Source organism: Microcebus murinus, chromosome 10 (genome assembly GCF_040939455.1).
Source record: "Microcebus murinus isolate Inina chromosome 10, M.murinus_Inina_mat1.0, whole genome shotgun sequence".
Taxonomy (NCBI): domain Eukaryota; kingdom Metazoa; phylum Chordata; class Mammalia; order Primates; family Cheirogaleidae; genus Microcebus; species Microcebus murinus.
In genome coordinates, this window is record NC_134113.1 from 12,385,293 (window position 1) to 12,409,750 (window position 24,458).

At 57.6% G+C, this 24,458-nt stretch overlaps 1 protein-coding gene across 5 annotated transcripts in view; it reads right to left on the reverse strand.

Annotated features, from left to right (window-relative positions):
- Positions 1-533: 533 nt before the first annotated feature.
- TOM1 (target of myb1 membrane trafficking protein) overlaps positions 534-24,458 on the reverse strand; it is a 39,083-nt gene continuing 15,158 nt past the window's right edge. For 4 of the 5 annotated variants that reach the window (XM_012787053.3, XM_012787055.3, XM_076007054.1 and 1 more), the window contains 14 exons: positions 21,717-21,795; positions 20,669-20,818; positions 19,840-19,974; positions 19,555-19,701; positions 17,438-17,554; positions 14,509-14,642; positions 12,699-12,732; positions 12,221-12,314; positions 10,900-11,020; positions 6,984-7,059; positions 3,856-3,909; positions 2,375-2,434; positions 908-947; positions 534-823 (listed from right to left, as the gene is read on the reverse strand). In XM_012787053.3, the coding sequence (XP_012642507.1) occupies positions 669-823; positions 908-947; positions 2,375-2,434; positions 3,856-3,909; positions 6,984-7,059; positions 10,900-11,020; positions 12,221-12,314; positions 12,699-12,732; positions 14,509-14,642; positions 17,438-17,554; positions 19,555-19,701; positions 19,840-19,974; positions 20,669-20,818; positions 21,717-21,795 (1,396 nt within the window). In that variant the 3' untranslated portion in view covers positions 534-668. The remainder of the gene's footprint in view (positions 824-907; positions 948-2,374; positions 2,435-3,855; positions 3,910-6,983; positions 7,060-10,899; positions 11,021-12,220; positions 12,315-12,698; positions 12,733-14,508; positions 14,643-17,437; positions 17,555-19,554; positions 19,702-19,839; positions 19,975-20,668; positions 20,819-21,716; positions 21,796-24,458) is intronic. The other variant, XM_012787054.3, reaches the window with a different exon arrangement.

Below are 24,458 nucleotides of genomic sequence, written 5' to 3' on the forward strand. Positions count from 1 at the left end.
AGGGATACACAAGGCACCTCTCCCAGTACAAGAGGATCAGCCACCAGGCGGGCCCCAGTGGCAGGGCAGAGGCAGGAGACAGGACAAGGCAGTGGAGGGAGGGGGCCCAGGCATCCCCTGGAGCCCCACCCTGCAGCCTGGGGCCGGCGAGGCCTCGCCCACACGTGCAGCTTCGTACCTGGACAGTGGGCAGCTCCTCGGAGGGCTTCCAGCCCGCCCTCTGCAGCTAGGCCAGCTGCAGCCCTCGCGCCCCAGGCAGGCAGGAATGGCAGAGCCTCCGCTGTGGCCTCCAGCCAGGCCCAGCAGGCAGTGAGGGGCTCGGAAGCGGCTCCTCCAGGGAAAGGGCCAGGACAGGGCACCACCAGGGCAAAGAAAGTCACACCGGGTCAACCAAGCAGCCGGCCTGTCTGTCCTGGGGCCTCCTACTTCTCAGCAAAGTCGCAGTGGTCGGCTCGGGTGGAGAAGGAGGCAGGCGTCCCCCCGGTCCAGCTCGCTGCCTCCCCACACCCCCAGCACAGCCCAGCCCAGCCGGTCAGCTCCGTCCACGAGGAGGAGAGAGGGGGTGACAAGCCACCCCCAAAGCAGCCTTAACACCAAAGGAGGGAGAGAGCCCCGGCCCAGGGGACGGAGCAGCAGGGTCCTGGGCCGCAGGGTGCCAGACCCTGCGCTCATAAGGCAAACAGCATGTCGTCGTCTTTCTCCTGGGTCTTCTTCCGAGGGGCCGAGCTAGGAGGGGGGCCCGGGGGCCTCTCGGCCGAGGGGCTGGAGAGGTTGGGCAACCGATCGGCAGCTTTGGCCCGTTCTTCCAGGAACTTATCAAATTCTGGAGGAAAGAGAGAGGGTGAGGGTGGGCTCTGGGGCCACAGCCCGGAAAGGGGGTGGGCAGGCAGGAGCCGGGGACTACTACCTTCGCTGGTGACGCCCTTGGGTTCTTCTGCGCCGTTCCCCTGAGAAAGCAGAAGGAGAAGAGGCAGAAGTTAGCTGCCCCCAGGGAGCAAGGCCACAGTCCGTCCACCTGGTGGGGTGGCAGCTCAGGTGCCACTGACCAGCGTTCGTCCCAACCTCAGGCTCCGTCCCGGCTCTGCCGCTTCCTGAGCTCCAGAACCTTGGGTGTCACCTGACTTCCCTGAGCCTTGGTTTTTCCTTCCGTAAAATGGGGAGATTGGAGCTAATTTAGAGGGTTGCTGGGAAGCTAAGACAGGGTAACACGCGGAGAAGAATGCTGAGTGCAGGACGTGGCCCCAGTGGGTCCTTGATGAACGCCCGTTCTTTTCCTCGAGGGGTGGACACTCTTGCCCCCATGGAGGAGAGGGAGACACCCAGAGACTGAGGGGCAGTCACGCTGAGGGTGGGGCTGGAGAGGGGGTGGGGCTCCTGCCTCCAGACAGAAAGGCCCGAGTCCTTGCCCCATGGCCCGACCCTGGGCAGAAACAGTCTTGGCACTTGCAGAAGGTGGCCTCGGGGCGGTGTGGTCCTTGGTGCCCAGAGGGGGTGGCCCATGCTGGGGCGGAGCCCTGTACAGAAGACCCGACTCTGACCCTCGCCCCCTCTCTCCCTGGGGTCCGCATCTCCTGGCGCCAGCCTGCCTCCTCCTGGGCACTTCCTGTGGAGGACAGCGGACTGCCCTAGGCCTGGGCCCCCCTGCAGCTTCGTATTGGTCTTCTGACCTGTAAGATGGGTGTGGGTGGGGTTCCCTACTGCAGGCGGAGCTCAGCGCCATCACGCTTCCCCCGTCAGCCTCCCTGGCCCGGCCGCCAGCCCTTCGGTGGGCTGGCACCTGCTGGCCCTGCGCATTGGAGGCAGGCTCTGGGAAGCGGCTGAGGTGCTGCGCCTAGGCCCTTATCCGGGGGGTGGGGTGGGTGGGACGTGCCTGGAGGAGGCAGGTGGGCGGCAGGAGATGGGCTTTTTGAGACAGAGCCTCACTCTGTTGCCCAGGCTAGAGTGAGTGCCGTGGCATCAGCCTAGCTCACAGCAACCTCAAACTCCTGGGCTTAAGCAATCCTCCTGCCTCAGCCTCCCGAGTAGCTGGGACCATAGGCATGCACCACCATGCCCAGCTAATTTTTTCTATATATTTTAGTTGGCCAATTAATTTCTATTTTTAGTAGAGATGAGGTCTCACTCTTGCTCAGGCTGGTCTTGAAGCCCTGACCTTGAACAATCCACCACCTCGGCCTCCCAGAGTGCTAGGATTACAGGCGTGAGCCACCGCGCCCGGCCAGGAGATGGGTTCTTTACTCTTGTCCCTCCTCACCAGGGTTCACCCCACTGCCCTCAGGGCACTAAACAACTCAACCCTGGCCCTGTGGCCATTCATTTCTTCACGAGAAATATGGGCCCCCTGCCAGGTGGTGAGGGGTGGGCCCCAACATACCACATCAGTGGACAGCCACTGCTCGATGTCCTCCATGAAGCAGGCCTGGGTGACAGGGATCTAGAAGGAAGGGCAGAGGGTGAGGTCGGGAGGCAGAGCCCTGGGCAACTAGGTGAAGGCCCCCCCCAGCTGGGTAGCCTTGTGCAGTCACCCACACCTGCCCTGAGCTTCCTCCTCCTCACCTGGACCTGCCCTATCTGCTGCGGGCATTGTCCCCCGTGCCAGGCTGTGGGCGAGGGAGTACAAACCCAGGGCCTGAGCAGGAGATGGGAGCAGGGCCTGCTGGGAACGGCAGTTCCCTCTCCTGCAGGGAGAATGGAGCCCCAGCTCTGACTCACTGGTGGGTTCTAGGTTCTAGGTTGCAGGAGGCCCTGCACATAGGCCCACAGGTGCTCGGGAGCATCTGACTAAAGATTATGCAAAGCCCAGGGAGGGATCCCAGACGTTCCTCCAGCCATCAAGGTTGGGGGGGGGCAAAGTGAGTGGGCCAGGGGCTGCCAGGTTCTGTCCTCTGGCACCTCTGCAGACTCAAGAGTTCCCGACAAAAACGTGGTGTAGAAGGGCCCAGAGCAGGGAGGTGCTGAGTTGACCAGAGAAGGCTGGTCTGGTGGCTCAGAGGGGCAGAGCTGCAGATGGGGACATTCCACTTTGGACCACAAAGTCACGGGCTCTGCCACGATGGCTTCCGCACAGGGGAAGGGCTTGGGGACTTCCTTCCCTAGCCAAGTGTGCAGTGGACGGCTCCAGTTGGAAGTTACGGGCACAGACTTTGGAGTCGGAAGGACTGGAACCGGCCTGGCCCCTAATACAAAGAGCCCGTGGGCAGGAAAGTTAACTTCTGTGCCCCTCATTTCCCTCCTCCCTAGAGTGGGGACAACAGCGCCCACCGTCCAGGCTGCTGTGAGGGTGAAATGGGACAGCAGATATCCAGAGCTTGGCACAGGGCCTGGCCCAGAGTAGCTGCTCAAGAAATGCCAGTTACTATTTCCTACTCATTAGTGTAGCACTAATAAAACTACTATTTCCCGGTTACCATTTAGCTGCTTTGGGAAAGAGAAGGAGAGCGAGAGTCTTTCTCCAGCCAAGCCAGCTCAGTCTCCACGCTCCACCAGCCAGCACCTGCGGACCCCATGGGGCAGCAGCAGAGCCCGGCAAGAAGGCAGCGCCCACTTCCTGGCGGCAGCAGTGGCAGGTGCCCCGGCTGCCCACACCGGCTCCCTCTCCCACCTACTCTGCCCCAGTCGCCTCTCAGCTGCCTCGGCCTTGCCTGAGTCGAGGGCAGGCCCTGGGCAGAGGGGCTGCGGAAGCTGTGCTGTCTGGGCCAGCCTGAGCCTCAGTGCCCTCACTGCCCCTCCTGCCCCCTCTGGGTCTTCGTCCAGGCCCCGCTCCCCCAGGCAGCACCACCAGCCGCTTCCGTGCCTGCGGAAGCCCTGCGAGCAGCACCCCAGCTCTCTAGGTGGCCAGGCCTGGCCCCTGCTCACCATGCCTTGTCTCACCATCCAGTCACTGAGGCTCTTCTCGCTGCCGCCTCCCGTCTGGGTGAGAGAGTCACGCTGGCAGTGGTGGCACGGCAGGGCCAGGGCCCCTGGCGCCCGCAGCCTTCCCCAGCAGGGAGGATCCATTTGGGGCAGGAGGCCCATGTATGTGTATGTGTACATGTGTTGCATGTAAGCAGATGTGCATGGTGGGGGGACAGCAGGTGCCAGGGCATGGAGGAAGCAGCAGAGGTGCCCCCTGTGGGCGAACCACAACAGCTCTGCAACACCAGAGCCCTGATGGGCTGGGACAGAGCTGAGAGCAAAGGAAATGAAGCTTCCCAGCCCTTTCCGCAAAGATCCCAGAGGCAGGGCCGGAGCAGTCCTGGGACGGCAGAGCAGGTGGCCGTCAGCCAGCCTGGAGGCTCCCAGGGGACTCTGATGGGCACCCAGGGTTTAGACACATTGGTGTGTCCACTCCCCTCATGTTCGCTGACGGCAACAGGTTTCCTAGGGCCCCAGAGTGGACACAGGATGAAGGGAGACTAGAGTCCTAGCTCCCGGCCTGTCACCCTGTTACGGCCTTGTGCACCCCACAGGGACCCAGTGCGGGGCCTGGCACGCCGCGCAGCACGGGCACTCTAGGGAGGGAAGGGACATCCCCTCGTCGCAGGACTGGTGAGTTCTGCTCTGAGTCCCGGGGGCAAACATGGGCTGCCCACAGAGTTGGCGCTTGATTCTACTGTATACCTTGCCGTGTGCTGTTATTCTGATGGTTCAGTGGGTGAAGGCCCCGCCCCCAGCCAGACTTGGGCACCTCAGGAGTGGGAGTCTGCTTGCACAGTTTTAGGAGATCGTTCTGATCTGGTGGAGGTTGCTTCCAGTTATCAGAGAGGAAATGAGTGATGGTTTGTTTATCAGTTTCTGCTTTTCTGCAGGAGGACTTGTGTGTGTGCATGTGTGTGTGTGTCTGTGCGTGCTTCCTCCCCAGGGGCTAGCTGCAAGGTGGCATGGCAGAGGGAGACCCGGGCCCTAGTTCTAGTCATGCCAGAGTTGCTGTGTGCCCCTGGGGAAGGGAGCCCTGTCTCGGGGCTGCAGCCAGAGTGGACTGGCTGGGATGGTTAGGGCGCTTGCAGCAGGCTCCCAGAGCGTCTGGAGGCATCTGGACTCAGGGCTGGAAGGTGGCCCCTGGAAAAGGCAGGCTGAGGAGGGGTGCATGCACCTCTGTTCACCCTCCTCTGTTCCTAAGAGGTTTTCAGATCTGGTGCACTTGTCATCAGCACAGCTTGGAGGCCAGGAAGCCCAACAGCTGTGAGACTCTGGGCAGGGTACCTGGCAATTCTATGCCTCAGTTTTCTCATCTGGAAATGGGGATGACCACACAGCAGCACTGTGGGGACTAAATGCCGTCTTATTAATCCTTTACCGTGTGCTGGCACCATGCTGGGGATATTACACCTATCGTTTCACCTAACCGCTCCCTGGAACTCAGCTTTCTCATTTGTAAAAGGGATGATAACATACCCCAAGGGCTTGGGGGGTGGGGTGCCAAGTGCTTAGCACTGCGCCTGGCAAGGGGCACAGGCTCAATAAATGATCACTTAGAAAAAAGAGTCAGAAGATTGGACGCTCTGAGACATGGCGTGGCAAACTGCTCTGCTTGGTGGCAGGTCACACCACACAGGAGCACTGGGTTTCCCCTGGCCCTGCCGGCATGGTGCTCTATGCCTCCGTCTGTTCTGACTTGGGAGTGATTCCTCAGATGCTGAAGACCCAGGAGTGGAGACGGAGCACCTTTGGGAGTCACTGGGACTTGACCCCATGGTGGGCCAGATGCCTTCTGCAGCCTCCTCCCTGCTCTCCCAGCTTCCAGCCCGATCCTTTTAGAATGGAAGTCAGAGCAACGTCCCTCTTGTGCTCAAGACTTTCCAGTGGCTTCCACCTCATTTGGGATGCAGCTGGAGTCCTCTCAGCCGCCCCAGGTCCCTACCACCCCTCGGGCTCCATCTCCCACCCCCCACCCCACCCTGGCCTGGGAAGCCCCCAAGGTGCTGCCCCTGCTCCTCCCAACTCCTAGGTCCTGCTGTCTCTACGTATCCCCCACTGGAGCGGCTCTGTCTGCTCACGTACGGAAGCAGAAATTCTCACGCTGTCTGACAAGCATCTGGATACACAGGTAAAGACAGGAGAATCACGCACGGAGTCCTTGCCCAGGGGGAGGGGTCGCCTACAAAGCATGCTCCATGCTGGACATGTGGCTGTCACTCAATCATAGTGAAGCAACTAAATGAAACTAACAGACACCCCAATACTCCTCCTGCTGTTTTAGGGTACTCCGCTGCCCACACATCTGCAAATGAAAGGTCTCTAGAGGGGCAGTGAGGTATGCTGTTGACTGGACTCTCTCTGTGCCAAGCACCTTAAACATATCCCTCACGTGCTCTGTCATCTACTACTGCAGTCCCACCATGGGCCACAACGCACAGGTGAAATGGAGGGCAGGAGGGCTAATGGTCTGCCTGACACACAGCTGGTAGGTGGCAGAGCTGGGACAAGATCCCAAGGCAGCTGGACTGCAGCTCCCTCACTGAGACCCAGGTCAGGATCCCTGCCACGTGGCCGGGTGCGGTGGCTCACGCCTGTAATCCCAGCACTCTGGGAGGGAGGCCAAGGCTGGAGGATTGCTTGAGCTCAGGAGTTCGACACTGGCCTAAGCAAGAGCGAGACCCTCGTCTCTATAAAAAACAGAAAAATTAGCTGGATGTAGTGTTGTGCACCTGTAGTCCCAGCTACTCAGGAGGCCAAGATAAGAGGGTCGCTTGAGCCCAGGAGTTGGAGATTGCAGTGAGCTATGATGACACCACTGCAGTCTAGCCCTGGTGACAGAGCGAGACCGTGTCTTAAAAAAAAAAAAAATCAAAGAATCCCTGCCATGTGAGCTCGGGCAAATGACTTCACCTCTCTAACACTTTCCTTAGCTGTAAACTGGGAATGACCACGTTTGCCACAAAGCGCCAATTTGAGAGCCAAACGAAGAAAGAGGTGTGGGTATGCTGAGCCAGTGCCTGGCACACAGTGGGGCATTCCCTGCCGTCCTTCTGGGCCCCCCATGGCAGGAGGGCCCCTTTGCTTACCGCGCCGGTGCTCTGCTGCCGGGCGTCCAGGGCTCCAGCCAGGCCATCTGTTGCTTGGGGGGCTTCGTATTTTACCCTGAAACACAGAGGCCACAAGGCCATCAGAGGCCATCCTCGCCTTACCGGGCCTGCCAGCTGATGCAGGGACGGAAGGGTGGGGGCAGCTCAGGCCACTGGACGGGCGTGGGCTGAGGCTCCTACTCTCCAGGCCTGTCCGGGAATGGGAGGATCGATCTTATTTTCTGCCTCTGGGAATCGGATCGGATGTGTGACCCACACGACAGGCACAGCAAGGCTGGGGAAATTAGGGCGTCAGTGGCCAAAGACCAATACCAAGACCACCAACGGCTATGCCAGATTTTGCCAAACTCAGAGGACTGAGATACGGCTCCACAACTCCATGCTTGTGGAGAATGATCTACCTTTTCTTGAGCAGTTTCTGTTTCCTAATTTTGTAGACCGTGGTTCTGTATAAGGTGGCATCGGAATGGGGGGTTCCGCGCTGCTGCTGAAACAAATCCCTGCGGAGCTGGGCGAGGTGCTGCCTCGCACTGTCACCAGCAGAGACTGTCACCAGCACGGACACCTGCCCTGCCCCTCCCTGTCTGGGCAGCGTGTAGGAGATCACTCGCGTATAGCTGTTCTAAGTGTGCCCCGGGGCGTGCCCGCCAGCCAGGCCGGGTGGGAAGGCAGGAGCTGGGAGGAAACGCAAGGTGGGTGGGCTGGAAGGAGCAGAGACAGACCCCACAGTCACAGGGCAGGCGAGAAGGGGCAGGGAAGTGTGTGTGTGTCAGAGGTGAAGGCTCATGGGAGCGGGAGAAGGTGGGCTAATGAGGGGGCTGGGGGCCTCTCTCAGACGATACCAGGGACGTCCAGGGCATCTACTCTCGCTCTGAACTGCTGGCAGAGGCCAGACCTCAGCCGGGTCGGTCCAGCTTTGAGGCGAAGAAGTGAGCCACAGAGCTCTGTAAGGGATGAGGGTGTCCTCCAGCTGGGGACGCTGGCACTCCACCGAACCTGGAGGTGGCCTAACTCCAGGTTCAGGAACTGGGACCGTATCACACTTAACTCTTGCAGTGCCCCTGTGCCTTCCTGGGAATGGGGAGGGCTGGCACTGACAGGGGCTTCTTGAATAAGACCCCCAGTTCCCAGGCAGTCACTTGAAGAGCACCGCTGTCCGCTCCTTCCCTCAGGGGCAGAGTTCCCTGGAGGAGTGCGACTGCTGGCTGGTTCGTCCCCTCGTCACAGGGCTCTAACCATGGCAAGTGAGCTGGGACTACTGAGGGCCATGCTGTCACCAACTTTAAGGCCAACGGGGTGGGGTCCGGGGTGCTCACTCCTTTTGGAGAGCAGCCCAGCACCCCTGGGCAACGAGAAGTGGCAAGGAGGAAGTGACGCCAAAGGTCAGCAGCGCCTCCTGACCCAGAGGCCTGCTGCTTCGCGGTGTGCAGGCAGCACGCTGCTGTGTCCGAGATGCTCGCGCGTTGTGGAAACGACAGAATAAGGCGTGCCTGGCCCCAGGAGCGCGCAGAAGCTCATGTTTCCCTTCACTCGGAAGACCTAGCCGTTCTTTCCTAATTACTCCTTGCTGCCGCCGCCTTTCTCTCTCTCCTGGCCACATGCACGCAGCCCTGAAGCCGAAGCTCGGCTGTCCCTGAGGGCCACGCCTACAGCTGTGGAGGGTCGAGGACACCCCCGGAGAAGCCCACACAACCCAATTGGGCTGCAGACCCGGGCAGGCCTCTGCCCCCCTCAGGTGAGGATGGTAGAGAGGGGCTGACCTGGGCCACCTGGGGTAACACCTGCCTAAGTGCTTCCTGGAGAGGAGGTGTCTGTGCACAGTGGCACAGAGCGTGTTTCCAGGACGATGTGGAAGAGGGTGAGGAGAAGCATCCCACCTCCAAGAAGGCCGGGCTGAGGTGCCCCTGCCGCTCCTTGGCACCAAGTGGACGGGCTGTGATGGTGCCAGCCGTGGTTGGAGCTGGAGCAGAAACGGGGCTGATAAGGAGCAGCTTCCCCGCCAGCCAAGGCGGCGCCGGCTGCAGGTGGGGAGCTGGGCAGGCAGGAAAGGCCAGTCAGGTGCCCGGAGCTAGACGGTCCATCAGAAGCACCGGGTGGGCCAGCCCAGCACGAGAACAAAGGGAAGGGAACTTGATGCTAAGGCACACTCCTGTCCCTGCTGGATCTTTTCTGCTGGAGTGGGAACCAAGCCCTGGGAGGGCCTGCAGAAGCCAGGGCCTGAGAAGGTACATGATGTCGTGTAAGCTGTGCCCAGACACAGGCAGTTTCCAAGATGCAAATCTGGTAAGAAAAAACCCTTCCCATGCTCCCTACTGCTAACACTAGGATAAAATCAACTGCCTCTGTGTGGCCTGGCAGGCCCCGCCACCCTCCCAGCATCCTGCCCCCTTCCCTGGGTCCCTGTGCAGGACGCAGAGCACTGCTCTTCCACCCTGCCACTAGCCTTTGCACATGCTGTTCCCAGTGCCTGAAATGGCCTTCTTCACCCCCTGCTGCTTGGTCCAGCCCTAAGTGCCCTCTGCAGAGTGCCATGCCCGCTCCTGTGTCCACCAAGCCTGGAACTCTCCTCCAGGACAGCACGTAGCATTGCACAGCAATGGTCCCAGCGCACATCACTGTCCCTGTGAGACTGCAGGCCCTGGAGGGCGAGCTCCTGGCATGCTTTTGCCTGTCCCCAACTCCCACAGGAGTACCGGTGCAACAGCAAACCTCATCCAGGCTGGTGGGCCAGCCAGGTGCCAAGGGTTCCCCACTGCTGCCGGTAGTGCTGCCTGCTGGGTCCCATGTGGATGGGCCATCCGCCTGGCTGCAAGTCCCACCAGTCTCATTAGCTTCCCTCTGCTCGGCAGCCTCAGCAGTGCCCTGACTCCAGAGCACCAGTGAGCTGCCGGCCCCAGAGCACCTGGGGTGGGAGTGCAGACCTGCCCGGATACAGAAAGACACGCCTCCCCGCCCAGGGCAACCCCGGGGGCCAGGCAGCTGCAGCCTGTCAGGTCTGACCTGCATCTGTGGGTACAGAGAGGGTGTCCTGGGCTCTCTGGAGGCCCAATGACCAAGTTCCAAAAGACACCGGTAGACCACTAAGGAGTCAAGTGTGATCAGTGGAGAGGATCCCTTAATCCAGAACCTTCCTTGCTGTGAAATCCTGGATGCCCACAACTCAGCTCTGGGGATCAGCAAAAGGCTGAAAACAGATCATGGAGGAGACTGTCCTCTGACCAGCCTGTGAGCAGCCCGTCCCTGGGAAGTCAGGGCGAGAGGCCGGGCCTGGCAGACACACTCAGCCACGTTCCCGTGCTGCTGAAAGCACCTCCCTGAAAATGCACAGTCTGCTGGCAACGACAGAGCCCCAGCTCTGGAGCAAAGTGGGCAGACCTCAGTGGGGCAACAGAGACTTCTCTGGAAATCAAGGGTGGCTATGGAACAACAGAAATGACTGGACTTGCAAGTCCCTGAGGATTTATCATGAATCTTCCCCGCCCCTGGAGGCCTTGGTATATAGGGTATGGTGCAGGGAGGAGGTGGATGGGGTGGAGATGATGTGATTTGGAAGCAGACAGCCCCGGGCTCTTAACCTACTTCTGCCAAATACTAGCTACCTAACCTGGGGCCAATGCCCCTGCTGCTCAGTGCCTTGTTTCCCCCCATCAGATTACACAAGATTCTGACGTACAGTTGGTCACTAACCTGTAGGTACCGCTTCCCCACCCATCCCTGCCTGTGGGGCATGCAGTCTGTCATCTGACCACAGGGCTCCCGGGCATGCTGGACTGACTCAGAGGATCCTAGGGGGTGTAGGCAGGGGGCCCACCAGGTTCAGGGACCCTGAGAGAGGCTCTCCCTGGTAGAGAGCCACCCAAACTGCAGGGGACCACGGCAGGGCCAGGCCACTCACTCTTTCCGTTGGTCAGCCAGTGAGCTGCCCCGCGTCAGTGCAAACATGTCAAACTCGTCTTCCAGTCGGCCAGGGGCCTCCAGAGACTGCAGGCCAGCCCTCACACTGCTGGAGCCCAGGTCTGCAGGGACAGAAAGGCACGTGAAGGATCCGCCCACTGTCCTTGTCCGCTGAGCCGCTCCCGGCCAGGCCCAGGGCTCGGTGCTGGGAAAGCAGTATGGCTTGGGGTGGTCGGGTAGGGACCGGCACCTGCTGGTGTGGGACCTTGGGCAAGCCACCTCCTCTGCCCAGCTTTGGTTTGCTCATCTCTACGGTGGAGACATAGTCATCCCACTGGGCTGCTGCGAGGGTTAGAGCACAGGTGGAATGCTGCCTATTTTGTCTGCTAGAGGAAGTGGCTGGGCAGGAGGACAGCCAGCAGACATGTGGTTGATTTTTCAAAAAGTGTAGTATTAGTGATTCAAAATGGGATGCTAATGGTTTCCCAGGTCTTAGAATGAAGCGGGCAGTCAGTAATTTTAAAACTGGTCACAGGCCAGGCGTGGTGGCTCACGCCTGTATTCCTAGCACTCTGGGAGGCCAAGGTAGGAGGATTGCTCTAGGTCAGGAGTTCAAGACCAGCCTGAGCAAGAGCAAGACCACGTCTCTACTAAAAATAGAAAGGAATTAATTGGCCAACTAAAAATATACAGAAAAAATTAGCCGGGCATGGTGGCGCATGCCCGTAGTCCCAGATACTCGAGAGACTGAGACAGGAGGATCGCTTGAGCCCAGGAGTTTGAGGTTGCTGTGAGCTAGGCTGATGTCATGGCACTCTAGCCTGGGCAACAGAGTGAGGCTCTGTCTCGAAAATAAAGAAAGAAAGAAAATAAAATAAAACTGGTCACAGTGATAACAGTGAAGACCACCAACACTCATCCAGAGTGCACCAGAGCGTGGCATGGTCCAGGTACTTCCCACGCAAGAGCCTGCTCAACCTCGAGACAACCTGGCAGGAAGGGCCCATCCCCACTCCTGCTACAGACGAGGAAAGAGGCTCCAGAAGTTCAAGTAACTTGCCCGGGCTCACTCAGATGATTCCAGCCATGGAGAAGTCAGTGTAGAGGGACAACCACAGGATGGTGGGATTTCTGAGATCCGAGGGGGCTCACGAATTTGGGGGTTGCCAGGGGCAGTTGTCCTGAGTGCCCAAGCTTGCAGCAAGGTTTGGCTTGGGACCGATGTTCTGCTGGTGGTGTATAATGGAGGGTACCCCCAGACCGTAGGGGCCCCCACAGCACCATAACGTACCCTTGGCCGGAGGCCCCCAGAACACACTTACTCATTCCGGCCAGCTGGGATGAGAGGTTGCCAGTGGCTGCCGGGTCGGGGCCCATGTCAATCAGGTCTGATGCCGGCTCGGCCTCACTCGGGGGCTGGGGGGAGGGAGATGCCCCGATCATCCCCTTTGCCTGCAGCCTCACTCCTCACACCCGCCCAAGCACGGGGCCTGCAGTCTCTGCCCTGGGATCTGTCACCAGGGCCCCAGCAGCTCTGACTGGGAGTCAGGGAGCTTTTCTTCCTCCCCATTGGCTCCAGCTAACTGGACCCCCTGGGAAGTGGGCAAGACCCCTGGGCATCAGCTGGTAGCACAGGCTTATCTGCCTTAAAGGGGCAGTGGCGTAAAACATTAGAAAGGGACTTCTCTATGAGCCTGGATAGAAAAGCACCTTCCTGTCCAGACACTCGGGGGGAGAGTGAGAACAGCCTTTCTCCCCATCAGTATGGCATGATCTAGTCACAGGAAAGCAGCCTTTTACCTTGGCGGTCTGGCCTGTTCGGAACCGTTCAAACCTACAAGAAAGAAAAGACCCGAGTCAAAGAGACAGACTGAGACAGGCCAGCTCAGCACAGCCATGTGGAGCTTTTCTAACTGTGGGTCTCAAACTCAACACAGTGGGTCATGTGCAGGGTGACGACACATCCTGGTTCACCCTGGACAGGCCAGTTTATGCCTGTGGCCCCCAGGTCATTGCTAGTAGTGCCCCTCTTTCACCTGCAAGCATCCCAGTTTAGGCTGTCAGTTATATACGACCAGCACGGAACTATCAGAACTACTCTAACAGAAAAGAAAATAGGAGTGCAGGGCGCACAGTAAAGGTAAGGCGCACAGTAAAGGTAAGGGCTGCTTTGAAACTTGTTTCAGTTACATACTTGCGTATTTTTGTGTGTGTCTCTCTCTCCAAACTGCCGTGAGAAAGCTGCACCAAACTCTGACCCTGCTTTGTGGAGCCATGTCAGGGAGAGGCCCACGGTGAGGTGGATCAGGAAGGCCTGGGCCTAGGATCGGTTTGAGCCGTGGCCCTGTCACCTATTGTGTGACCTTGGGTGATTACATTACTTTTGAACTTCAGCCTCCTTGTCTAGTATCTGTGGGCACTTTCCTCCCAGGTGTGGTGAGAATCAAGTAAAGACACTGAGTCTAAGTGAATGGCACAATGACTGTGGGTGTCAGTGGGTACCAGGGACCCCCAGATCGGGCCCCTCGGCAACCTCACAGCCCACACCCCAAAATGGCAGGGGAGGGACCCTTTCGTTTCACTGGGACAAAGAACAGGAGAGGCTGGGCAGATGTGACCTGCTTTCTGCTGACTTAGACTCACTCGGCCGGTGTCTGTTGGTGGATAAAGACAGAAAAAATGAGCGAGGGGCTGCAGGCGGCTGGAATGACCAGTGTCATTTACCAGACACCACTGGCCACTAAGTGCTCAAGAGGCATCATCTCACGGACTGGCAGGGACGCTGCGAGCCTCGCTGTACAGACAGAGGCAGTGTGATGCACGGGCCGTTTCTGCAGGCCCGGCAGCCCTTCTCCCTCTTCTGTAACAGTGCCTAAGTGCTTTGGGGAGCTGCTCTCCCCCATTTCACGTGATCCAGGGGGGACCGCCATCAAGGGGCCCTCTCCTCTCCCCCCATTGGTGGGCACGATGAAACTAAGCCAATCAGAGTCTCTTGGGGATGTGACTGGAACAGAATGACACAAGGTGGACAGTGTTGGAGCTGATCCACTTGCTGATGGCGGCAGCCTGGGAATGTGGTCCAGGAGGTTCTGCCCTGAGAACTCTGAGCCGTCCCGAGATCTGTCCTTCCTGCTCTACTGGGAGGCTTCGCTGTTTCTTCTTTGGATCCTGAAAGCTACCCATTTAATAAAGGCTATTCTTCTAATAATTCTTTTTCTGCTTAAGTTAGCCAGAAGCGCTTTGTGTAGCTTGGGGCAGTCAAGTAACTCGCCCAAGACCCTCGAGGCAGGAAGTAGTGGAGTGAACAAGGACAGACCAGGCCCATGTGGCTGCAAGGCCCACGCACCCAGCCACGACTGTGACCATCTCGCAGGGCAGGACTCGGGTGCAGGCAGCAGGGCTAACTGTGGAAAGGAGACACAGGCTGGGCGAAGGATGGGGCAGTCATGCACATGCTGGAAGGAGACCACTAAGGGAACATGACATCGGGAGCCTGCCTGGTGTTGGAGAGGAGGAGGAGAGAAGGCTCGGACGGCGTGAGGACACCTAGAACAGGGGAGGAAAGGGAGAAGGCTGGGGCAGGCGGCCAGAGGCCGGGAGGCGGGGTTACCGTTCGTGGCGTAGGAACACGTTGTTGAGATTGTCGTTTATGATGAGCAGCTCCTCTGTCAGCTGCTCATTGGCGATGCGGGGAATGAGCTCCAGGACCCGCTGCTGCATGGCTCGGCACGTGCGGTTGAGCTCCTGCGGGGAAGGAAGGACGTGAGCCATGTCTAGTGCACGGCCTCCCTGCGCGGGCCTGGGAGGAGGGAAAGGCGTCCAAACTGGACTTCAAGGTTCCATGGGATGGCTTTTTGGGTTCTACAAACATGAATTTGAATTTCTTTTTCTTATTTTTTTTTATCTTTTAGAGACAGGATCTTGCTATGTTGCTCAAAGTTGTGACCTCAAGTGATCCTCCCACTTTAGTCCCCTAGAATGCTGGGGTTACAGGTGTGAGCCACCATGCCCGGCCTCAAATTTCATTTCTAAGTGTTCTACACTGAAGTTTAATACACAGGAAATCACCATCACATTCAACTGTGCAACTGGTTTACTTGGCTTTGTGCAGATTTCAGAATAATGTTCTGCTGCCATCTTCGCTCAGCTGAGAAAATCGATCCTGCAAAGTGGGTTGGCGGAGCACACTACTAACTCTCTGGGTATGCTGTGAAGCATGGAAATCAACTCGCTGACACTATTATCCACAAACCCTGAGTTCAAGTTTGTTTTTCTTTGAGGAGAAGGAAAGAGGAGTTTATTAATTTCCTGGCAAATGAGGAGGTTGGCAGTCTCCTGTCCGAAAGTACTAATGTCGATGATTTCAAATTTTTGCCTCATTACTCTTTATTTATTTATTTATTTATTTTTTTAATTTTGGCATATTATGGGGGTACAGATTTTAAAGTTTCAATAAATGCCCTTCCCCCCCTCCCCCCACAAGTCTGAGTCTCCAGCATGACCATCCCTCAGATGGTGCGCCTATCACTCGTTATGTATGTATATACCCGCCCCCCCTCCCCCCTCCCCAATACCCTGTTACTGTAGCACCTATGTGTCCACTTAGGTGCTACTCAGTGAATACTAGTTTGCTGGAGAATATATCTGGTGCTTGTTTTTCCATTCTTGGGATACTTCACTTAGTAGTATGGGTTCCAGCTCTTGATTGATTTTTTTTTTCTTTTTAAATAAAGTTTTGATTTTGGAATGATTTTAGATTAAGAAGATTTGCAAAGACAGTGCTGACAGTCCCCACACATCCCTGACCCAGCTTCTGCTCCATCTGACATTTGTCAGAACGAAGACATTAACAGCGGTACAACACTATTAACTAAAGCGCAGGCTTTATTCAGGTTTCGCTACTTTTTCCATTAATGTCCTTTTTTTTGGTTCCAGAATCTGCGTTTAGTCTTCTGCATTTAGTCACCATGTCACTTATTGACTTTTAATAAGTGTCATTATTTTTAAAGTGTCATTTAAGCTTGTTTGGGAAAGAAAAAATTAAAGATCACAGTCATGTAGGTTTTGATTTGTTAAGACTGGTCATTTGTTTCTCAGGTATCTCCCAGGTGAACAGGGGCCTGGGTCATGGTCCTGAGGTCCAGAAAGTCGTCAGGCATCGCTGACTGTGGCCACATTTCAGCGCACTTTTCCTCTGGAGGCATCACTTAGACTAGGCTCGGCCCAGTGCTTACTCTGGCTCTCTGTGGACCTGTCGCCCACCCCTCCTAGGTCGGTTCCTGGGATTTCCTCAATCCCTTTAGCATGGGGGCAAGGCAGACAGAGTGACTTTCAACATCCTGCAGGCCTCCCCTCTCTTCCTCCCAGGACCTGGCATGTTTGTGGGTTTGCTTCCGCTTTCTTGCTGGCACCTCTCAAGAGCAGATGAGCAGCACCTGAAGCCAGGTCCTGGGTTCGAATCCCAGCTCTGCTACTTACCAGCCATATGGCCCTGGGCATATTATATTATCTCCCTTTGCCTCAGTTTCCTGATCTGGGAAATGGGGGGTGGTGAAGATTATGTGAGTGAATGTCCATCAAAGGTCCACATAGAGCCTGGTGCCAGGAAATATCCAACACGTGGGTCTGTCATGGCGTCAACCTTGCTCACTGGCTCCAGCCTTCTGAGTCCGTGAAATGGCTCAGATCTGCATGGCCTTAGCAGCCACCTATGAAACTCCCTGCACTGCAGCAGCCTCCTGAGTCTCCTCTTAGTGAGCCCTCATTCAGTCTCATGGGCACGCACTCATTCCACTGTACTCCCACCACCAACCACCATGCAAGGACCCCTGAGCAGCCGGGCTGGTCAGGCACCGGGACATAGAGATGAGGAACAGATGGCCCTGCCCCCAAGGAGTGGAGGCTCGCAGGCAGGAGACATGGAATCAGACAATCGCACTAAGCACTCCGTCCCCTCATGGGTTCTAGTGACTCCTGAGCCTTGGGTGTTCCCACTTTCCTGGCGCCTCTACGCCCAACCTCCATGGGAAGGGTGCCTTTCCCTGAGCACAGTCCCTTCTGCTCCAGGGCCCCCAGCTAGGGATGGGGGCCAATGGAATATCACATGACACAGGAGCGAGAGCCAGCACTGCTCTCACACCTGCGGAGCCCCCGACTCTAAAAGGTGGGCTCTCCCCTGCCAGCTTTTTCTCAGGACCACTTACTGGGCCCTTGCCCTGTACCAGGCACAGGCCTGGGTGTTTTACATGCAGGACCTTTGTTAATTCTCACAGCAAATTTGTACCATAAAGGCTACTGTTACAGCAATCTTACAAACGAGGAAACTGAGGCACGGGCAGCTACTTTGTTCAAACCAGAAAGTAGCAGAGCTGAGATCTGGATTCCAGTCTGATGGTATCTGACATCCCTGGTGGCAACATCTCCCACTGCGATGCAGGGGTCTGGAGTAAGCCAGGAAGACTGACGTGCGGGTGGGGAGGGAGTGTGTGTGGGTGAATGGGCAGGAAACACCCGCCCCGGGGGAGGGGCCGTCTGCTCACCTGCAGCAGCTCCAGGTCTGCGGGCTCAGCCTGGGTGGGCACCAGCTCCGTCAGCATCTCCGACATCACCCTCACGTTCCCACTCACCATCTCCAGCTCGCTGCGCAGCTTCCCGATCTGAAACACACGTGGGCTGCGGTGAGAGAAGCCAGGGGTCTGGAGCTGTTGCCGCAGACAGGGACAGAGGCCGCCACCACTGGTCCCGGGTGTGGCACTGGGGCGCCAACCTGCCAGCGTCGTTGCAAGGCAGCCCCACTCCTGCCTCCCAAGCCACAGCCCTGCACTGAGGCTGTGGAGGGCCTGCCTCACCCCTTCCACAGACCCCTCACAGAAGTGCTACCAACCGTCACCATCTCCCAGTTGGGGAGCCTAGAGCAGGGAGAGGCTGAAAGGAGACAAGCTGAGTGGGAATGAACCACCGACTGGAAGACTCCAGCATCTCCTGGGCCCCAAGTATCAGTTAACAAGGCCCTGGAGGGCAGCTCCCCCAAGGGGAGGAGGGAGGTGGCAGGCCCCCTCTCTGCTCCTGGGAGGACGGGGAATCTGCCTTCTCTCTGGTTCTGGGACTGGGATCCAGTCCTCACTCTCCTCCTAGGACTGGGAGTCAGCCCCCTCTGTTCCTAGGACTGGATTTTGTCTTGCTCCTGGGCTGCTGGGGTGTCCTACGCTCAACCAAGGATGCAAAACATTTGGTCTCTTTGCCTTATTTAATGAACTCTTGGTATAAGTGAGTGGAAAAACCACTGATCACAAACCCAATGTATCCAAATCAGATGGGACTTAATTACAGAGAAGTCTGGGAGTAACATGAATGCACACGTCTTAATGTGTCCCAGGAGACAGAAGGGGACTCTGAAGTTAAACAAAGACTACTCAGTTTTGTTAAGCAAGAACCTTCTTGCACTAGAAGTAATCATAATCTTAACCTATGCACACATTAGACTTAAAGGCAAATCAGTTAAAATTATAACCAGGTTGGATAATTCTGGGGCCACGAGGTGGCTTTGCAATTTTTTACCCACCTTTAATTATTTTGTCCAGTTAGCAAAACTTTCCTAGTAATGTTTGTAACTCTAGGGGGTGATTTCATAACTTCCTATGAGATAACAAATTACAAAAGTTTCTCTTCAAATAGCTTAGGGTGAGAACAAGCCCAGATGACACATACGAGTGGTCAGTGGGGACACTTCTGCGGAAGTTCCGTCAGGTACCTGTATCTCTCTCTCCAGCACATTCAGCAGCTACGCCTTGACATCTAGCTCATGTTTTGGGGTCTCAAGTTGGTAAAACGCCTCAAAAGTGGGCACCCTGCCAGTGTGCAGGTCCCCACCCCCTCCTTAGAAGCCACATCTAGGATGACTGAGCTCCCAGCTAGCACTGGTTGCAGCTGTGGAGTCCCTCTGTAGGTAAGGTAGCTTTGGCACTCCACAAACAGCTCGTGCCAATGGGCAAGTCGCCTCAGCTCCAGCTTCGGGGGGAAGAAACTGAGGTACAAAGGCTGCCTAAGTCAGTGTGCAACCTACTCTGCGGGAGGTGGCCCTTCAAAGCCAGCCACAGGGCCCTGGGAAAACCCACCCCTCTAGCATCTCATACTACGCCTCCAACCTTCTTCTTGAGGCTTTGCGGAAAGCAGCATGGTGCAATGCAAATGTTTTTCATTTGTGGCGCAGATGATTTAAAACTGTTTTCAGCCAGAATCTCAGTTCAAGTGAAACGTTCTGGGAGGACATAAGCAAACCACACGCGGGGGAGCGGCCCTGGTGGCAGGGAGCTGTCTGCCCGGCATTTCCTCCCCACAGTGCTGCTGGAGGGCTCCACAGAGAACATGGTTTGCAAAAATGGCCAAGTACAGGACAGCATGTGCCAGGAGTCAACAGCTCTGAGCGTGAATCCCAGCTGTCTCTGCTGAGCTGTGTGCTCTGGGCAAGTGAATTCACCTCTCTGAGCCTCCTCTCTCAACGGGAAGGCTTGTATATACCCTGTGGGCTGTCGTGGAGATGTCCCGGAGGCTCGGCAGGCAGGAGTTTCCAGATAGATGCGGCCCCTCCCTGACAGGAGTGGAGAGGAGCCGGGCCCACCTGCCTTGACCTGATGCCCCTGACCCCAGGCTCGTTTACCTGCTCAGGGGTTGGCGCTATGGGTGTGTCGCTGGGGAGTACGGCGGGGGCAGGCACAGGGGCAGCATGCTGGCTGGAGTTCTCTCGCTGACTGGTGTCGGTGCCCACCGAGTTCGGTCCTGACGGCGTCTCGGAGTTGAACACAGTCTAGAGGGCAAAGCACAGGGTCAGTGAGGCTCCTGGGAAGGTCAAGGCCGAGGGGGTTGGGGCCAGTGGGGAGGGGCCACCGGCACCCCTGGGATAACGCTTGCCTCCCCGCCAGCCCGACATGGTGACTCTCCTCACCCTCTGGGGCGTGTGGATGGGCGACAGCATGTCCAGGTCGGTCATGGGGAACTCCAGGCCCTTCCTTCGCAGGTCCTCGTAGACGGCGACAACACCTGTCAAATCGGGCGAGCTGCGGAACGCGTCAGCCCAGGACTGAGAGGGGACAAGGGGACACGGCCAGTAACCACTGCTCACCTTCTCTCCTGCAAGCCCACTGAGCCGGGCACCCAGAGAGGGAACAGAGATTCTTTCCCTGACTTGCTGGTCCCCTTACTACACCGGCCGAGCCCACTACACGGCAAAGCGCTCAGCCAACAAGCCTCCCTGCACCCAAAACGCCTCATCAACAGGCAACCAGGGCCGCATACAGTGGCTCACACCTGTAATCCTAGCACTCTGGGAGGCCGAGGTGGGAGGACTGCTCAAGGTCAGGAGCTCAAGGTCAGGAGTTCGAGACTAGCCTGAGCAAGAGTGAAATCCTATCTCTACTAAAAATAGAAAGAAATTAATTGGCCAACTAAAAAATACAGAAAAAAAAATTAGCCAGGCATGGTGGCACATGCCTGTAGTCACAGCTACTCGGGAGGCTGAGGCAGCAGGATCACTTGAGCCCAGGAGTCTGAGGTTGCTGTGAGTTAGGTTGATGCCACAGCACTCTAGCCTGGGCAACAAAATGAGACTCTGACTCAAAAACAAACAAACAAACTAACAAACAAACAGGCAACCAGAACACCCCAAAGTGAGAGCTAGAGCCTGGGGCAAACACAGTGGCGTGGGGCACCTCCTCCCTGGCCTAGGGCCTAGAGCTCTCTGCAGCCCCACCCCCCACCCCCGCCCTGGTACTCACCTGGATGAGGTTGAGCACCTTGTCGTGGACGATGGTGGGGGGGTTGTTCTTAGGCAGGATGGTCCTCACCAGCACGCTCTCCACGAAGTCCTGGCTGGCCACCAGCACGTGGAAGCGGTGTCCACAGTTCTTGACACAGGTTTCTAAGACCTGGGGGCCGAGAGCACCCCAGTCAGAGGGGAGGAGGTGCCAGGGCCTCTACCCTCAAGGCTCCTCCTACATCCGGGAGCTCGTTTACTGTGGGGTCCAGCCTGGGACGGGCAGACGGCTGTTGTGTGGCTGGAATCCCCTCCCTGTCTGGTGTTAGTGCCCGGAGAATCCACATGCTACCTCTGAGCTGAGGGGAGGGCCTCTTCAAGAGGAAGTCAAAGAGGACCTGAGCTCCCAGTCTACTGGTGACCCTGTGGCCTGAGGAAAGGCACTAACTTCCTTCCCCACTCTGTTGCCCACTTCTTGGCAGGCGCTGCCTTTGATTTCAGTTTAGCAGGAGTCACCTAAATAGAAACACCACTTGTCGGGGAGGCTGGGACACAGTGCCCCCAGCCATCCTGCCAGCTTGATGCCCACTCACACCCGGCCGTCCTGGGGTCTGGCGGGTTCACTGGTGGGAGCAAGGCGGTTCTCAGCCACTGGCATATACAATATTTTACATTCATTTTTCAGGGCACCAGAGTGCCAGGTGGCACCTGATTCCGTCTGCCAGGCTCCCTGATGCCCCAGAGAGGCCTGAGTTTATTGAGCTTCTACGTTGCCTGTAAGTCCTTTGGCCTAGGCCCTCCATGCCAGTGGCTCTAGAGAGACATAACCTCAGTGTGTCTGCTCCCACGCCGGGGGACTGGGGAGGACCTTCCTGAATGCCCTCTCTTGCCATTCCATGTCCCCAGCAGTATAGGCAGGACAGTGCTTTGCCCACAGACCTTTCCTTCCCAGCCCTCAGACAAGGAGCCCACGGGTGGCCGAGAGTCCCTCCGGACCTGAGGGGAGGTGGCTTGTTTAGCAGACCGCAGTCCTGCCATGGGACAGAGGGATGACCAAGTGGGGCACTCACCGTGAGGGCCAGCATCACCTCGTGGAAGTTCTTATTCCCCACGATTCTCTTCTTCACTGCTCGGATGGCATCTCTGGGACTAGGAGGGACAAAAGGAAGGATAGGCTCAGGAACGGAGGCTGCTTGCCTGCAGCCTTCCTGACGCCTGGAACGGAGTAAGGAGGCCCTGCAGAGCTGGACTGGCCCTCGTGTGCCCACTGCCTTGCGCCGTGGCTGCTCTGCGCGTCCAGGCTCGATCACATCAGAATCTTCCTACCCCACCCAAACCCTCTCAGGAGGTCGTGACTGCTTGGCAGGCTTCTCAGCGTGTGCTGCCTCAATCTCCTGCGGCACAATGGGAGGTGTGAGTGTTCGTTAAAAATGCACAGCCCTGGGCCCCCACCCTAGACCAGCTCAACTTCTCAGGGAGTGGGGCCCAGAATCTGCACGCTTCATGTGCCCCCACCAGGGGCTTCTTATGTGTGTGCTAGAATTTAAGAATGGATAAGCTACAGGAATAGTGTCCCAAGCCTGGTCTGGTCAGCTCCTCTATCTGTTCATCCTTCTATCCATTCAAGTTTTATTAAGCCCCCAACATGTGTGGGGCGCCATGCTAGGTGCTGGGGACACTGGGGACAAGACCACACAGCCCTGTTTCCAAGGAGCCCACATTTTGGGGAGACTCAAAGAACCAAAGGGAATTAGCAGGTCCTGGGGGAAGAGTGGGGTGGGGTGGTGGGAGAAGACCTCTGAGGAAGTGGCATTGCAGCTGGTGCGCAGGGTGGGGAGGATTAGCTGGGGGGGAGCAGGGCTGAGTTATTTAGGTCAAGGCCCCCAGGTGGGGAAAAGCTTGGTGCCTCAGTGGAACTAAGAGTTCAGAAAGGCCACCCTGAGTGTAGGGGAGGCAGCAGGAGGGGCCAGGAGGCCTGGGGTCACGGGAGGGTGGGTGGGTGCACCCAAGTGTGGCGGGAGGCCCTTGGGAGCCTGGGAGGCAGCCCACTCTCCCTGCCCCATCCATGGTGCCCCCGCTGCAGCCCTGCAGAGGTGTGGTCGGTGTTGTCCTGACCATGCCTACTCCCACCCCGAAGGCTCCCCGACCTCCATGTCCATCAGGTGAAGGCCCAGCTAAAATCTACTCCCTCCATGATAGTTTCCCAATCCTCCAGTCTCCCCAGCATGTTTAGCCAGGCGACACTGACCCAGGAGCCTGGGTAGAGAAGTAGCCTCCTAGAGGGCAGGGACAGCATCCTCTTTGGACACCTTCCCCCAGAGCTCCGAACGCTGCAGGAGCACGAGTAACATTTCCCAGGCCGGGGAGTGGCTGTTTATCTGTCTGGCTGTCCGCTTGCCTGTCACTGCTGACCCTGGCCAGGCAGAAGCCAGAGGAGTCCAGAGCCCTGGCCCCGTGCTCAGCAGGAGCGACAGATGTGAGGCTTCCCAGGAGGGACGGAGCTGGATGAGGGTGGGGCTGTGGGAGTGGGCAGGACGGGGCAGTGGAGAGGACAAGGGTGGGGCAGGTGAGGGACTGTGGCCTGCGGTGGGAGGAGGGACTTTGGCACAGAAGCGTGAGAGCAGTTTTCAACCAGAGCCACCCTGGGGCAGCTCTTCGCCCTTCCCCGGCTCCTTCTTGGGGAGCTGGCTTTGGTTCCTGGCTTGGCCGCTGACCCGTGGGCCACTTCGGTGCTCTATGAGGATTTGTTCTCACTTCTTCTAGGGAGCATGGAGGAAAGGGCATGGCACTGGGTGTCAGGAGTTGTGGCCTGTGTCTCTGCCATGGGCCCCGGTGTCCAGAACTTCACTGGGAGCACAGAGTATGTGACAAGGAGGCTGCAACCCAATGGGGAGAGTCACTACTGAGAGACTAAAGTTTAGCCGACATGCTTGCTTGCTAAGCTCAAGGGTCACGCCTGCCTTTACTCGCTGCTGGGTCCCCAGGGCCCCGTGCAGTGCCTGGAACACCTGACTGAGGCGTTCCAATCAGTAGTGAGTAAACAGCAACGCATCTGAACCCTGCTGAGCCCCAGTCCTTCCCGCGTTTGTAAGTGACATGGTGGGTTTGCTGTCTCCAAGGATACTGCGGTGACTTTTGGCCACTGCATCCATGGAGCTTCCAGGCCTTTCTAGAGGCCCATCAGGTTTTCTGCCTCCTGTCTTCTCTGCTGGTGGCCCTGCCATCTGCCCACCACTCCCACCCCCCCTCACTCTGACGAGTCCTAGGCAAGGCCAAGGAGCAGGAGCCCGGTGGCCACTGCCCTCTCCTGACTGGGCCTTGACTATGCGACTCAGACGCCCACAGCCTCCCTCCAGCTGGGAGCTTGGCCTTTGACGACAAAGACCTAAGAGGTAACGTGACTTGTCCCAGGTCACAAAGCTGGTCAGTGACAACTAGTCAGACATCTCAAGCCGAGACCCCAAGACATCCATCCCCCCATCTGCCGCCTTGACAGGGCACACCGCACCCAACACAGCCACGCCCCAGCCTCTCGGTTCCGCTGCACCGTCACTGCCCTTCTCCTGATACCCTGCCCTCGGGCTGGTGTCCCAGCTTAAGGAAATGAAAGTCTGTTTTTGTTCTCAGAGAAAAGCAGGATGTTCCTCGTGCCTGTTCCAGGCCACAGAATGCAGATGGCACTTGTGGCCAACTCCTAATTGCACGTCTCTGGCTGTCTCGAGGGAGACTCTGAACATACCCCTGTGGGATCGGGGCTGCTGCTGAGAGTCGGGGTGGGGTGGCAGCACCCAGGGGCCAGCTGTCCACCCACT